The 17,466-nt window shown below is 37.1% G+C and overlaps 1 protein-coding gene across 1 annotated transcript in view; it reads left to right on the top strand.

The window, feature by feature from the left end:
• fam20b (FAM20B glycosaminoglycan xylosylkinase) overlaps positions 1 to 17,203 on the top strand; it is a 35,727-nt gene extending 18,524 nt beyond the window's left edge. The window contains exons 5-9 of the mRNA XM_067417206.1: positions 2,429 to 2,538; positions 5,076 to 5,247; positions 13,756 to 13,947; positions 14,221 to 14,280; positions 16,314 to 17,203. Coding sequence (XP_067273307.1) covers positions 2,429 to 2,538; positions 5,076 to 5,247; positions 13,756 to 13,947; positions 14,221 to 14,280; positions 16,314 to 16,545 — 766 coding nt within the window. The 3' untranslated portion in view covers positions 16,546 to 17,203. The remainder of the gene's footprint in view (positions 1 to 2,428; positions 2,539 to 5,075; positions 5,248 to 13,755; positions 13,948 to 14,220; positions 14,281 to 16,313) is intronic.
• Positions 17,204 to 17,466: the final 263 nt, after the last annotated feature.

Genomic DNA, 17,466 nt, shown 5'->3' with positions numbered 1-17,466 from the left:
TTCTGAATTACATAACTGCAGTTTTATACATCAAAAAATCAATGCAGCATAAAATCCTGATAATCAGATTTCGAATACATTACACTTGTAAGCGGCACGACTGACCAAAACTAGGATGTTCAGAATAAATATTGAACAAAGGTTTCATATAACTTGTTTATCTTTCTGTTCACCATGATGTTATTGACTGTTCGCAAACATGGGTGGCAAGAGACTCTGTGCTTTCTACATTCCTGGCTATAAACTTCTCTGACTCTGATCATTAGTGTAACTATTTGCAAATCACCACCGTTTTGCTTTCCACTAAAGCTTCTTGTCAGATGACGTTTCCTATTTCCAGAGGATACTGTGTGAACTCACTCTTATGTTGCTCCAAACCCACATGAAGGTAATTTTTTGTGGCACAGAAAGTTGTTCTCGCAATTATTTTCCATACAAAAAGTGCCAATGCGCCATTAGAGTATCATAAAAGAAGCCTTTGCGATCGGTGTCCTATATTCTTAATCCTCTGAAGCTGTGCAATAGCTTTGTGTGAAATTGAAGCCCTTTGGTGTTGCACAAGAAAAATAACTGCATGCAGACTTGGAACAACATGAGTTGTAAAAAAGAGGGGGTTTTGGTTGAATGAATAGACCTCAGATTCACTGTGATTGGTTACAGTGCTTGACTTGTCTAAAAACACTTTGTAAATAAAAACCTTGGGTCAAAACAGTAGTAAAACATGCTCCTCTGCTGGGAGATTCAAACCTTTTGATGTGGACCCCCAAATACATTGTTTCTTAAAATATAGACGGATAGATAGACACTACTGTGAAAAATGTGGGGGTAAGTAAGTAAAAAAAAATTAAACATTTTTTTTCTTTTGAATTTTCTGTTCATCAAAAAAAAAATTGTATCACAGTTTCCTCAAAAATATTAAGAAGCACAACTGTTTTCAACATTGATAATTATAACAAATTTGTCTTGAACAGCGAGTCATCATTTTAGAATGACACTGTAGACTGGAGTAATGATGCTGAATATCACTTTTTTACTGTATTTTTTTATGAAATAAATTTGAATATTAGAATATGGCTAAAATTATAGCTGCCAATATTTAAATATTAAATAATATTAATTCAAAATAAATATTAAAATAATTCTCATAAGTTCTCATAATTACCACTCTTTAGAAAGCAGAAGAACAGTCATAGGTAATAATGTGAGATTGATGTCAATCAGTATTTTATATATATAAACTTTCTCTGACCTTTTCCATAAACCCTTGCAGCCCGCTGGGGGTCCCAGACCTAAGTTCAAAAACCCCTGCTCTAGTTGACACAGTACAGAGTTGGTTCACTGTATATTCCTAATTGTAATCTTGATCAATATATGATTCATAATGTCATTGAAACACTATCACATGCAGTGCACAAAAAAATCTGTCCATACCCCTGCGCAAACTCTCTTTTGGTGTTAAAAAAAAAACCTACTGTTAAAGGCACGCAGGGAAACATTTGTGTCAAAAGAGTGTGGACAGAGATATTCATGCGGCTGAATTTAATGTATATGCATTTATAGGAGTTTCCCTTTCAGATGCAAAATTTATGGGAGGAGAGTTTTTAAATGAATCACGCTTGGATATTTTACTACGGTTTGCGTTAGTCAATTTACTGCTATTTGCACCATTATTTCCCGCCCGTCTTAAAGTAGTACCAGGTAACTTTTCAACCTTCATAATATATTTTCAAGACTCTTGTGATGATACATCGACTTACAATAGGCTGAATGACACGTCTGCCATAGCCTGATGGGGTCTGTATCGTTTTTAATCGTACTTTTAAACTTCGGGTTTCGGGTAGTAACCCGAGAACAAAAAGAGCTACAAAATTCGACTGCTTTACGGCATATACGTCACTTCCACCAACACCCACACTTCCTTACATTCGACCATGCGAGCCTAACTACCGTCTGTTTGTCGGATGTGATAGTCATGTCCGAAGCGGCACAGAAAAATAAGAAAGCAAAGGTTTTGTTGGAGGAAAGCAATAAGAGGAAACGAAAAAAAGTGAATGGACTATCATGGTTATCATGTCAACAAATGCACGCGCGCCTCCCCTGATGTAGGATGACCTATGAGGATGACCGACTGTAGGGGGACCCCAAGGGCAAAAGTTACCTAGTGCTGCTTTAAAGCAGACGCTTATTTGTGCTGCTCTTGGTAGATTGCGTTGGTCATTATGGATATGATCCGGCTGCATGTGTTCTTTAATTTACATGTCATCAGTAGCTCACGCTCAGAACTTTCTATTCCCATCGCCCTCACGCTAATTTGCCGTTTATTAAATCTCCCCATGTCTGATAACTAGCTAATGTGTCATTACTCAGCAGTCTTCTGTTTGAGAAACACACCATAAATAATTATGAGCTTCTTGATCTCTTCCTGCAGGATCCTGGGTTTTAGGAGAGCGCCCCTGGTGGTGGGGAGGTTTATGAATCTGCGTACAGAGATAAAGCCAGTAGCTACAGATCAGCTGCTGAGCACTTTCCTGATGCACGGTCAGTTTCACCCTTTTGCTTTTCTATCACATTCTCTCATCTTCCTTCTCCATTCTAGAACCGCTCTGCACATTTCAACCACAAGAAGGGTGGAAAATTGTGCTCCACACCTGCTGGTGTCATGATGGCAAATTTCAGTTGTACATAAGATATTAATGCAATTTCACAATTCTCAACTCCACTTTTGAGGCCGTAGCAAAAACTAAAAACTAAAGTGCTTCACTTTTCACAAATTTTATCATTAACACATTCATTTTTTATGATAAATGATAAACACATTTATCTTCTAGCACAGATTTTAGTGAAGCAACAACATATTATAGGTAGGACAGAACAAGATATGCTATTAATATTCTTTCGTTGTGCAAAGATATTGTATCCAATATACAATGTTCATACAGTGCATCCAAAAACTATTAACAAAGTATCCACATTTTATGTTATAGCCTTATTCAAAAATCGATTAAATTCATTATTTTTTCCCCTTAATTCTACAAACAATGTTCCATAATGACAATTTGAAAGAGGTTTGTTTGATCTTCGGAAATGTATTAAAAATAAAGCACATGTATTTACAGCCTTTGCCATGACACTCAAAATAGAGATCAGGTACATCATGTTTCCACTGATCATCCTTGAGATGTTTCTACAACTTGATTGGAGTCCGCCTGTGGTAAATTCAGTTGATTGGACATGATTTGGAAAGGCACAAACATGTCTATATAAGGCCCCACAGTTAACACTGCATGTCAGAGCACAAACCAACCCATGGAGTCAAAGAAATTGTCTGTAGCCCTCCGGGACAGGATTTTATTGAGGCACAGACCTGGGGAAGGGCACAGACATATTTCTTCAACATTGAAGGTCCCAATGACCACAGTGGCCTCCATCATCCATAAATGGAAGAAGTTTGGAACCACCAGGACTCAACTGAGCAATCGGGGGAGAAGGGCCTTAGTCAGGGAGGTGACCAAGAACCTGATGGTCACTCTGACAGAGCTCCAGCGTTTCTCTGCGGAGAGAGGAGAACCTTCCAGAAGAACAGCCATCTCTGCAGCACTCCACCAATCAGGTCTGTAGATCTGAAAATGGCTGTGCACCAACGTTCCCCATCCAACTCGTTGGAGCTCAAGAGGTCCTGCAAAGAAGAATGAGAGAAACTGCCCAAAAATCGGTGTGCCAAGCTTGTAGCATCATACTCCAAAAAACTTGAGGCTGTAATTGGTGCCAAAGGTGCTTCAACAAAGCATTGAGCAATGGATGTAAATACCTATATACATGTTAATTTTTTTTTATTTATTTTGTATTTTTTTGATACATTTGCAAAGATTTCAAACAAACTTCAAACATTTTCTTTTTTGAGGATTTTTTAAAATGTATTTATTCCATTTTGGAATAAGGTTGTAACATAATGAAATGTGGGGAAAGTAAAGTGCTGTGAATACTTTCTGGATGCTCTGTATGAAAGGCTCCAATACATGTACCTCTTAAATATATAAATAGCCTATAGGAATCTATTTTTTTAACACTTGGCATCGGTAAATCGTATCGTTAGACATTAGATCGATGTATTGTTACACACCTACTGACCAATATGTAAAACACCCAACCACACAACTGTCACTGAAGTGGCCTTATGAATAATTTTTGGTAACTAAAAAAACAAAACAAAAAACAACGTGACGAATGATTTCTGAAAACTTCCTTTTGTTGAAAACACGGAAATTACACTAGACTATTGCTCCATTAACATTACCAGCGACAGAAGTAACTTGTAAGGGCTGTCACTCTAATTTTATTGGTAGACTGCACGTCAGGACATATATTTAGAAAATGGCATCACAGATATTATTGATGGTAAAACTAATATATCATAATTTGACTAGTAGATACTTGTCTGATGAAGGAAATTGTTGTTATATACATGAACAATCTATCAAAATAAAATTAAACTGGCTCATACTGCCCAAAATTCCAAAACAAAATCATTCGTTTTCTTGTCAATAATAATGAACATTAGAAAGAAGTGAACTGTTTTAATGTTTACTGTGAAATCGCTCTATAAATTAGCTTTCCTTTTTGCCTGAACTATTGACCCATTCTTCACTCATTTTGGTTGTTGCCTCTGAAAGCCGCTGTCTTTATGTGCATAAAGTTAAACATTTCTCCACATTGTCACGTCCCTTATATCCTGCCAGCAACGGTCACTTTTGCTCATGTCGTCAGAATTCGCCAGCTCTCCATTGAAATATGTGCTGGGGGTGTGAACGAGGCTGAAAAAGTACAACCCATCGGATGTATTAAATGGGATTCATCCTTCTATTTCCATTGAAAAATGACATGTAGTATATAACGGATATTGTTGAACAGTATTGCATCAGTCAAGCAGTATTTTTGAGTTCACTTTGGGGAAAAAAGGTTCATAACCAACTGTTCTCCCCTTCAAAACAACCCTCGCACGAACAGCACAGTTCCTTCCAGATGTCTTTTTAAGCAGTATTTTCAATGATAATTGATAAGTGTCTCTCCTCTTGTAGGAAATAATACATGTTTCTATGGGAAGTGTTATTACTGCCGTGAGACTGAGCCTGCATGTGCAGAGGGGGATGTGATGGAGGGTTCGGTTACCCTGTGGCTCCCTGACGTCTGGCCCTTACAGAAACACAGACACCCATGGGGGCGGACCTATCGAGAGGGCAAACTTGCCAGGTATAGTAATTATCTTTCTTTCACTGGTTCTCTCCCTTCATGGTAAACTCAAATGAGTATACAGATATGTACCTGTTAGTCTGTGGTTGGACTGTTTTTGAGTGTCTAATGGTCAACAGGGACTTTCACTGATCATTACTAAACTGTTGGCCTTTTTGAATTAGTCAAGAATGGGATGGTCCAGCATTTAGCATATTGTCGCTGGAATTTTCATGCTGGGTGGTACAGGAACTTCTGTGTGAAGACTGTGTGTAGGGTTTTTGGTTACAAGTTTTCCCACCATCTAAGACACTTCCTAAAATTAGGTCTCTTTTTTTTCTAAACCTACAAACACAAAACCAAAAACTGGTTTTAGTTTTGTGTTTTAAGTTTTGAGAAGTATATTTTTGTATATAAATGTAATAGTGTTGCACGGTATACCGGTACTAGAAGAGTATTGCGATACCCTGCTATTACAAACGGTAAGATATGGACTTTTATTAGTACCGGTACTTTAAGGAGGACAGCGCTAATATGAGCTGTATTTCTTAATGTGCGTGGATGTGTGAGCAGGTGTCAGGACACGTGTGTGCGGAGCTCTGCTTCCACCGTTCACTAAACATTGGAAGTAGAAGAGTTAAAATATACGCACAGCGCTTGACGAAGAAAGCAGTAGGAATATATGAGAAAATAAAGCGTGGGACGTGCTCACGCTGCCAGACTCTGACCCTATGCTCTGACCTGAAGTGCGTGCTCGCGCCTTTCAAACCATAGACATCATTATATATAATGTATATGTTTCAGACAACATGCGATCACGATTCAGTTCTTTCACGGATTATTGTTTGGGTTTGAATGGTCAAAATATGTAAAAATGCACAGTCTGGTGAGTATTGAGGTAAACACAGTCGGATATGTCTTAAGTGAACGTATACAGCTGAGGTAATTAGATCTGTGCAGGTCCTAAGCCAGACCTAATATTCTGTGTGATTAATGTTAATCAAACACCAATGAAAAATAGAAAACCACCAAATGTTTGGCTAAATAACTAAAATATATTTATTAAGAATCAGTTTATTGTTGAATTATAGAGTAAAGACTAAGCAGTTTTATATTTGATTATTTAATTTCTTTCTTGACTTGCTACAGTTAAATAGACCTAATGTAGCTGAAAAATAAAGCACTGTTTTTGTCAAATTGTTTCTAATTTTTTATTTTATTTTTGCCGGCGTATTTTTGCTGGGCGTTGCCATCTTGTGAGCGAGTCAACGCGTGTCACTCCCGGATAACAGAAAATGGGCAAAAAGGCGGAGGAGCCATGAAGGTGACGCAATAACTATAGATGACGGATAAATGGCTATCCACTTGTAACCTCGCCCTTAATTATGCAGAACCTTAAGGCTTAATATAACGGAAACGAATGAGTTATAAAAAAATTCACCCCCCTCACAGTTGTCATGAAGATCAAAATTAGCCTTATAAGCCAAAACCACAATTTGTTCCAGGCTGTAAACATGTTTTTATTCTGCTTTAAAGTTGAGAATTTTAACATGGGGCTCAATGAGATTCTGCTTCCTTCTGGAGCCTGTCTCTAGAGGCCAGTTAAGGAATTACAGTTTACATTACTTCCGTATTGGCTTCAAGAGAGATCGCGGGAGGTTGCCGCTTGGTCCTAAAACAAAATTTTAGGAAATGGACATCTGTCTCAAATTCATTGGGGTTTTTCAAATGGGTCTTTGTCTGAATGCCTGAAATAAGGGATGTGTTGAACACACGCTCAAGATATTTTTTCTTGACTTGCTACAGTTAAATAGACCTAATGTAGCTGAAAAATAAAGCACTGTTTTTGTCAAATTGTTTGTAATTTGTATTTTTTGCTTATTTTTAAAAACAAAGATACAATTTAAAATCTATATTATAATTATAAAATTATATTTAAAAAATATTAAATTACTCATATCATGAAAAAAGATTTTGTTCGTCCCAGCCTGTTCAGAAGTGAAAGGTGAATGATAACATGATTGATAATGCGGCAGTTATTATAGCAATAAGAGGAGGGAATGGTCAAAAACCAGGACAGGAACATGCTGGCCAAGTGAATTTTTTATTTATTTTTAAATAAACCATTGAATAATAAGTTCTGTTGTCATATTATTCAGTTACTTTTACGTTTTTGTTTGTTTGTTTTACCGTGGTATCAATTTAGTATCGGTATTGAGGTATTTTAGTCTGGTATCAGAAGTCTTAAGGGTTAGTTCACCCAAAAATGATATTGATGTCATTAATGACTCACCCTAATGTCGTTCCACACCCGTTAGACCTCCTTTCATCTTCAGACACAGTTTAAGATATTTTATATTTAGTCTGAGAGCTTGTCCAAGTGTATGCACACTATACTGTCCATGTCCAGAAAGGGAATAAAAACATCATCAAAGTAGTCAATATGTGACATCAGTTAGTTCATTAGAATCTCTTGAAACATCAAAAATACATTTTGGTCCAAAAATCAGCGTATCAATTTATGATTCGGATCGCGTGTCAAACTCATAGACTGTAAAAAAATATGGACGTAGTGTCCGTGACGTCACCCATAGGATTCTGATAAGCCGTTCTGAAGCTTAAAGGAGAGATGAGCTGGGCGTTGCCATCTTGTGAGCGAGTCATCACGTGTCACTCCCGGATAACAGAAAATGGGCAAAAAGGCGGGATGTGTGCGAAGCTGAGGTGACGCAATAACTATAGACAGCAGATAAATGGCTATCCACTTGTAACCACGCCCTTAATTATGCAGAACCTTAAGGCTTTATATAACGTAAACGAATGAGTTATAAAAAAATTCACCCCCCTCACAGTTGTCATGAAGATCAAAATTAGCCTTATAAGCCAAAACCACAATTTGTACCAGGCTGTAAACATGTTTTTTTTCTGCTTTAAAGTTGAGAATTTTAACATGGGGCTCAATCAGATTCTGCTCCCTTCTGGAGCCTGTCCCTAGTGGCCAGTTGAGGAATTGCAGTTTACATTACTTCCGTATTGGCTTCAAGAGAGATCGCGGGAGGCTGCCGCTTGGTCAAACTGCTAAAATCACGTGACATTGGCGATCAGAAGACGCTGATTCATTACTGTTTGAATCTTTATAAGACATTGCTGAATAAAGCTAATTAAAACCAAAATGTATTTCCGATGCTTCAAGAGATTCTAATGAACTTTTTTTACCATGGTGTCGATTTAGTATCGCAGGGTCCCCGCGGAGTCTTAAAAAGAATTAAATTTTAGAATCAAAATATAAGGCCTTAAAAAGTAAATTAGCGGAAGCATTGCGTTCTAGGTCTTAATTAATGTTAAACAGGTCTTAATTTTACTACGTCCATGTAACGCTACCTCATTGAAATGCTCTCGCCTCCCGCAGCACGGCACGGGTGTGTGTGTGTGTGTGTGTTTGTTCCGTGGTGTTTGTATTTCTTTCTTTTGCTAGATCAACTATTGTTCGCTCTATTACAAATTAGGCAAGCATGCCACTTATATTGCAGCCAATCAGCTTTCGTGTTATTGGCACAAGCCTCTTTCTTTCTTATCGCACCCCACAGACGCATAAAACGGATTTTATTCTTCAGCTGAGTCTGACGGTTCTTGCAGTTCCGCGATCGTGAAGGCGAATCTTTCTCACCATCTTGCATAATGACCAAATAAAAGTATAATATACCCGACTGTACTAAATAGAGTTATTAACAGTGCTGTAAACTCCGAAATCCGGTGTCAGGCTGCGTGTGTTTGCTGCCTGTCAGCGCTCGCGCGAGTGTATTAAATGTTTTATTTCTAGGCTCATGAGCCTAACGTTACTCTTGAACGATCAAATATACACATTATGCATATGTCTATATCCTGATTTAAGTTTAAAAGTTTGGGAAGTGTCAGTAAGTACTGGATCTGGGCATTAGTAAGTTCTCAAAGTGAAAGCAAACTAATATAGTTTAACAACAACACAAACGGGGAAAACAGAAGTTACACTTAAAGGAACACTCCAACTTTTTTAGAAATAGGGCTTATTCTACTTAGCTACATTTATATATGTGGGGAAATGCATTTTAAGCTAAGCTAGCGGCAACCCTGCCTAACTAAAACAAAAAGAATTTGAATAAGCCCTATTTTTAAAAACGGTGGAGTGTTCCTCTTTGTAGTTTTGCATCTTTGTTGTATTTATTTTTTCTATTGTCATTTGTTTATAAGTATATATTTTATTACTGACCGATTACGTAATTACTTAATAACGTATTACTTATATTAAGCAATTGCTTATTGCTGTGGTTTACTTTTAAGATGTTGGTCATATTTCCCACCCCGAGCAATCGTGTTATTAAAGATAGATAGCACACCACTGGACCAGCCTTTTTTGTTTTTGTAATATGCCTAACTTACCAAACAAGATTCATGCATGTTGTTAGTTTTATTGCCATGTGTGATTATTGTGCATCTAACAATAATATGGTTAATGTTGCATCCTAATTATGAACAAAAAAAAGTATGAAAGTGACCACCAAAAAAAAGTGTGTGTGTATATATATATATATATATATATATATATATATATATATATATATATATATATATATATATATATATATATATATATGGGATTGAGCTATGAATAATAAGTTCACTAATACTTTGTTCAATTTAAATAAATGAAATAATATAAGTTTAAGTAATTGAGTGATTCTGCATTTCTTTTTATTGTGTAATATAGGTCTTAAATTTTATTCATAATGGTCTTAAAAAGTCTTAAATTTGACTTGGTAAAACCTGCAGATACCCTGTATCGGTATCGAGGTATTTTAGTGTGGTATCATATCGAAGTCTTAATTTTGGTATCGTGACAACACTAAAATGTAATGCAGAATGCAAAATGTGAAAAAAGCTAAATGAAAAGCAAGTCTGTTTGGCTTGTACTTCAGTAATTGATGAAAGAGTCATGTTTGCCTTTCTGGGTTTATTTTTATTACTATTATTTTGGGAAAAACTATGAGGTTACCGCATTGTTTAGGTCTCCAGAATGTTTCCCGTCTCATCTCTCCCTGTCTTTCCATGGGAGGTGTAGATTTTAAATAGAGATGCACTGGTCAACGGGCCATCACTCTGGAACCGGACGATTTTTGCTCCAAACACACGATCAACAACCGGACAATCTCTCTTCTGGACTTGTACACACACCTCAAAAACGGGATGTGTTAACCAGAGAAGAGATGTTCAATGTCCTCGTTGCTTAAAAATATTAAAAGAAAAATTATTTGAGGGTGTGCGCTTATATGAATGCATCTCTGACTTCAGAGATTTTCTGCCATTAAAACAGAAAAGTTTCGATAGCATATTCTTGTCGATGGCACTTTGGTGCTTGTTCATCTTGTACCCTGATAAAAGAGCTCTTGGAATATATTGAGGGCATTTCCTCTTTTTGCTGCTACTAGATGCTGAATAAAATGCATGAAACACTTCACCCCGTTTATCTGTCATCTTTACTGGAAGCTTTTGGTTTTAGCAACCATTTAATGAAAGTCTAGTTTGGCTATTACTAATCATCTCATATTGTGACTATATTTAGACAGCAAAAACGGATAGATTATTTTGGTCTGAAGTTCTTTGAAACTTTCATTTTCAATAAAACAGTATTCATTCTGTATTCATTCATTCTGTATTCGTTAGAGTTATGTGCTCGGAATGTCCTTGGAGTAGAGGAATGAGTCCTAAAACAATATTTTAGGAAATGGACTTTTGAGCGGTCTCAAATTCATTGGGGTTTTTCAAATGGGTCTTTGTCTGAATGCCTGAAATAAGGGTTGTGTTGAACACACGCTCAAGATATTTTTACATTTTATTCTATTGCATAATGGACAACCTTTTTGTCTATCATTAATCACGTTTCCATTACCCTTTAGGACATTCAAATACTAAACTCATAAAAGACAATAGAATTTCAGGAATGCTGGATTCAAAACACAGAAATGTCACATTATCATGAAGACCTTGAAGCAGATATGAGGGGAAAACACACACACACACACCATACACTCAAGTGTAAGGGGCTTTCCTTGACATTAATGCTTGGATAACACACACTTCTCCTTCCATTAAAAGTAATGCCCAGTGTGGTGGATGGGATATACATAAACCCCAACATACGTGGCATAATTTTTTAATGACTTGCCTCAAGATCATTTTTTTTGTTTTAATCGCATAACATTATTTAATGGAAACACCATCATTTTGAAAAAGTTTTTTTATTGACATTTAAAAAATATCACAAATGTTACAACACCTACTGTAGCATTCGTTGTCCAACTGAACTAAATGTTTTTTGTTTGTTTTTTACTTTTATTTAAAAAAATAATTAAATTAAAAAAAAATAAAAAAAGGAAAACTACAAGTAATGTAATTGTTGTTTGGCCAAACTGTGTAACACAGACTACCTCAGCAATCTATTAACCCTTTGTTAAACATATTCTCAACTATAATTTTCAGTATTTTCAAAATCAATAATCTGATCTCTGACAGCTTCTTCTCCAGATCCACCATCAAGTGAAGGTGACGGTAACAATTGATTGTGTTCAGTACTTGATTTGCAATAATTCATTGAGCCTTTTTATGATTTGCTGATCATACTTTTTTTTTTTTTTTCTGTTTACTGTCTGCAGTTAACCTAGAAATATAGACGCACCCTAGCGGCAGAAAATCTAATCTGTCCGCGAGTGTCGTCTAGCAACTCTCAATACGCTTCTGAGCTGTAATCGCCCAACTCTTGCCGGGCCAATCACATCGTGTATAGAGTCGGTGGGCGGGGCCATAATGACGACGGCCGAGTTGCGTTTGTGTGCTTCTAGTAAACACAGAAACTGGCGAACGGTGGTCTTTCGAATCAGCTTTGACCGCGAATCCGGAAGACTTGGAGTTAAGCTTTTCTCTGAGAAAAGAACAAAGAACGGCATTCTTAAGAAGGGAAGATGTATTCGGAGTTTTGCCGACAAGATACGGTCAATGTTTAATCTATCAACAAGCTCTGTTGAGCTCTGTCAATGGTGAGTTTCCAGACCAAACATCTTGATGTGGGTCTGGCTTGTCAGGCTAGTCTGCAGTAACTATAAGTGAAACGTCAATTCATCATTGTATCAGACATTGCCACCTTGTTGAATAAAGGGGAATTACACTTATTCCATCATTAAAGGGTCATGAAACCCTAAACCAAATGTTCTGAGATTTAAGTTATGAGTGTTGAGCATCATAGAAGTCAATGTTATCATCCATTCGTTTTGATTGTAGGAGAAATCTGGTTCATTTTAAACCTTCTTGCTCTATATTCCGTATGGTGATGACCTCATTGACTTCTCATCATTTTTTGAGTCTGCTTGTCCTTATCTAATGAGAAGAGGCCTTGCTTAATTATTAATGAGTCGGCGTGTCCTTATCCTAGGAGAAAACACAGCAGCACGCGTTGACTGACTGGCGCTTCAAAGAGTTACATTGCAATCAGTGAGATACATTAATGGATCAAAAATGAGCATTTGTTTTTGCTTTGAAAGAGTTTCTGCGTCGCATAAGTTCTCTTCAGTAGATCCTGAATCTTCGAAACAAACCCGATTCGTTGGGAGTTTATATGCTTTGAGGTCAAATATGGATGCGAAAAACCTTTTCATAGGTATAGTTTCTAGGAATGTTTCAAATGATCGATGGTCATTTCTGAAGAATATCAATCATTTATGTAAAAGAAGTGTAAGAATCAAACTTCTGTTGGTCACACAGCTTATTTTCTACAGTAATGCAAAAATCCTACTGGCTTTTTGTTGAGGGAACCAGGACAATGCTACTTTGGATTGGCCTACAAACATGTGTAATCTTTGCAGCACTCTATTAACAGAAGGGAAGCATAATTCGGCAGTTTTTCTGCGTTATCTTGCTTTCCTCTTCTGTGTACACTCAGTTGCTCTAACTTGAGGCTCAAGGTTTCATCACAAAACACACCAGATAATAAAGTTTCGCTTGGGCAACCCCCTAAAAATGTAGCAGTGTGCTCAGTTTTCCTCAAAGAAAGTTTAGCTTGAGTCGTACTGTGTAAATGGTAAGAAAATCGGTAAATGGAAAAGAATGGTACGTTTTTCAGAAAGCAAAATCAGTCCTTTTTTTCTCTAAAAAGCTGTCTTTCCATTTCCTTTTCATATGATGAACAGCATGGAATCTTTATCTGGTATATTTATGATAAAGAGTGCCAAGCTCTTGAAACATCCCATCAGCCCCCTGCAGAGCGCAATGGTCATTGTTCTGTTCTCGAGCCGTTGCCAGGTGACCTGTTGTGTTTTTAGAGCGCACAAACCTGCGCTGAGCATCAGATGCCTGATACACAATGAGATGAGTGAGATTTCTGAAGAGAAATTCACATTTATCCAGAGCCTATGGATTCAATGGATGAACGCTGTTCAAGAGGATGTGTCTTTCTTTACTGATTGTGTTGATCAATGGCTGTTGTGTGTTGTGTGTGTGTGTTAGGTGGGAGTATGATGAGAGCTACTGCGAGGCAGTGAAGAAAATGCCCCCTTATGATGCTGGCCCACGACTCTTGGATGTTATCGACACAGCCATCTTTGATTACCTTATCGGTAATGCTGACCGCCATCACTATGAGAGTTTCCAAGATGATGGAGGAGCCAGTATGCTCATCCTTCTGGACAACGCCAAAAGGTAGAAAGAAAAAACACAGATGACAAATATATAGATCTAGTCACTTAAGAGTTGATAGACCCAAGTAATTATCTAAACTAAAGTGTGTGTGTGTGTGTGTGTGTGTGTGTGTGTGTGTGTGTGTGTGTGTGTGTGTGTGTGTAGAATTAATAAAAAGCACAAATCAGTCTCTTGAACACCTAAAAACGTGTGAGAAGCAGTGATCTAGAGAGAGGGTTTTTTTTGGACAAGATGCCAGATAGTTTACTGTAATTGTGTTTTTTTTTCCTGCAGTTTTGGGAACCCCACTCTGGATGAGAGGAGTATTCTCGCCCCTCTTTATCAGTGCTGCATGTGAGTACACGCACAAACACAGTGATCTTTAAAGTCAGCATAAAAAGGAAGTTGTGATGTGTATATACGAGTGAAAATGGCTTCCCAAACATGGCTTCCTGCGAACTGACAAATATGAAGAATATTAAAAAAGTTCTAAACCTGCCAAGGTACCAGCAAAATAACACACTCATCAAAATATTGTCTAATTATCGTTATTGATAAAATACCAGAAAATATCATGTTTTGAAATATCAGAGGGTTTTATTTATTTCTTTGTTTTCAGTATTGAGTTTTTGGTGACTAACTTCCTCTTACGAACCACTTAAGGTTTCTAAAAATGACAGGCCTCAGGCAGTCTCTTCATTTGTTGGCTGTGGTGATAAATGCTTCCCGTTCTGTTTTTAAAAAATTAACCACTGCTCTAACCACTGACATGCTATTGACCTTCAATTACACAAAGCATGCTTCAAGGGTCAATGATTTTGAGTGTTTGCGTTACATGTGAGTAAAGGTTTCGCTTGTATTGTTTAAAAAAAGATTTTAGGTTCATTTTTTATCAATGACACCATCAGTTGTGTGTGCTGTACTTTTGGAATTTGAAAGAAAAGTGATCTGTCTCTGGGTTTTTTTTTGTTTTTATTTTTTTAGTCCAATATAATTTTGTTTCCATTTGATATTTACACGATTTCTGAATCCATCGCATTTGGAAACAGAATTTGCCTGGGGAAATCAGCAAGCAACCAGTACTAATAGACATAATATTAACATTTTACTTCATAAAACCAGCCACATCAAATAAGCATTTTGAAGCATATTTACATTGCCATTCAAACGTTTGGGGGTAAAAAGGGGAATACTTTTATTCAGCAAGGACACATCAAAAGTGACAGTAAAGACATTTATAATGTTACAAATAAATTCTCTTTTAAATAAATGCTGTTTTTTTTTTTACTTTATTTAAAGAATTAATATATAAATATTAATGTTTTCAATATTGGTAATAAGAAATGTTTCTTGAGCACCAAATCAGCATATGCTGAATTTCCTCAATTTATTGCTTTGCCATTACAGATTTTTTTTTCCCTAAATATATTAAAAATGAAAACGGTTATGTTAAATTGTTTTACTGTAGCCTTCATAAGCACAAGAGACTTCTTTTAAAAACATTTTTTTTAAAACTCAATCGGTGGTAATGTTTTGGAAGTTTTACCATTTCACTCCCATTTCCTTTTTTAAAAAATATATATATTTTGCAGTAGGTATACAAAATAGTATACCCATTGAAACCCATTAAAACTGTTTTTTTATTATTATTATTATTTTTTATCCCAGGGCCATTTAACTATAAAATGTTGCGATCTTTGTTAATAGGCTTTCATTCTGTTGGCAAGGCGTCTCAATTTTTATTTTAACCAAAACTGCATTTTTTTTTTAACCTTTTACAATAATCTGCCATGGGTCTTCTTTAAAATGAGACCAAACTTAAGTCTGTGCTCCAAGTTTTAAAAAAATTATGATGGGTTTTTTGACATGGACATTTTTGTCCCTTTATTATCCTAATTTTTCTCTCATTTTTTCCTCTAACTTTTTGTAATTGATGCAAAAAAAGTGTTAAAAAAGTGTAATTTAGCATTCTGGGGAATAGGGCATTCTAGGAGATATTCAATACTTTGATTAGCGTCCAGAATGCTTAAGTGCTCCACATACTCATTATCTCCTTAATGAGATATCGATTGACTAACAGATGAAAAGCCGGATGCTGCTTTAACTGTACATGTGCATTAAAGACTTCCTGCCTGACTGCATCCAAATTAAAGAACACTCACACTGACACCGATTTTGAAGCAACAAATCAATCGGAAATCGTTCATTATCAGTGAGACGTGTCAAGAGCAACGGCGTCCGTTTGTGATGCGACAGAGTTCAGCGTTATGTAAATGTACTGCCAACATGCCAGTGACACTAAAACAAGTCATCTGTTTAGTTGCATCTTGGCTGTGCCAGACACAAAGGATTTGATGGGTTATTTCTGTCTCTTTCTGATCCAAAAGGGTCCGTGTCTCCACTTGGAATAGGCTAAACCTGCTGAAAGGTGGAGTGTTGAGTTCAGCAATGCAACAGGCCACGGCCCACGATCCCGCCTTTCCGGTGCTGACGGGGCCGCACCTCACCGCACTCGACCGCCGCCTCAACGGAGTGCTGGCCACCGTGCGGCAGTGCATGGAGACGCAGGGTGCGGACAACACGCTGATCGAGGACCGCATGAACCTGCCTCATCCTTAAACACGCTGAAGAAACGAGGGAAGTGAAAATGTGTTTGACTCTTGACGCTCAGGCTCCTTTCGCCTTCCTGCTATGAAGCCGGAGACCCGAAGGCCACAAGAAGCCTTAGGAGCAGACCTGGTGGAGTTTGTTTCACTGGATTCATTCAAGACAGACCACAGAGGCCAAGAAGACTCTCCACATCGTTTTTTTTTTTTTTTTTCTTGCTCTCCGGATGAAGTGAAGAGGCCTTGAGAACATGCAGGCGGAATATACTACACCCATTTTCTGTAACTGCTTTTCTGTTCATTCACTCCTCTTTTTCTCTAGGCCATCCAAGTCCATTTGCAGGAAGATGGACTAACGACTTTTCAGAAGGTCTTGGTCAAATATGGAACTTGGAATGAGGTATTTGGCCAGATTAGGCTGGAAAGTGACCATGACAGATCCAGAACACCATTAACAGACTTTTTGATGATCTCTTCACCCAGATTGTAAACTCAGAACACGTTTTTGAATAATACGGAGTCATAATATTATTGATCTAAAGATAAAACAAGTTGTGATAGATTGGCGGTGTACAGAGCTGGGCGGCTGTTGCTACTGATGTTCAGAGATGATGAGGAAGATGACAGCATTGTCATTTTCAACATTAAAAATTAATATTTAAACTTACAAACGTTTGTATGTGTATAAACTCTTTGTTCACAAGATAAGATGCAATGGCCTTAACAGTTAGCAAACACTTTTCTTTTTTTCTTTTTTTTAAAGAAGATGTTTATAAATGATAGGGACAGCACCCTGTGGGTAAGCATCATGCTGTTGACACAGCTTTTGTCTAGTCTATACTGATGACAACCTTCTGTTTGCTGCTGTATAAACAGCTAAAATGAATGAATGGCACAATTATGACCTAGTCCAGCTCCATCTGAGTAGAACTAA

The sequence above is a fragment of the Pseudorasbora parva genome, chromosome 15 (assembly GCF_024679245.1).
Source record: "Pseudorasbora parva isolate DD20220531a chromosome 15, ASM2467924v1, whole genome shotgun sequence".
NCBI classification, from domain to species: Eukaryota; Metazoa; Chordata; class Actinopteri; order Cypriniformes; family Gobionidae; genus Pseudorasbora; species Pseudorasbora parva.
Note: the sequence above shows the minus strand (reverse complement) of the source record. Positions and strands in the feature narration are given on the sequence as shown.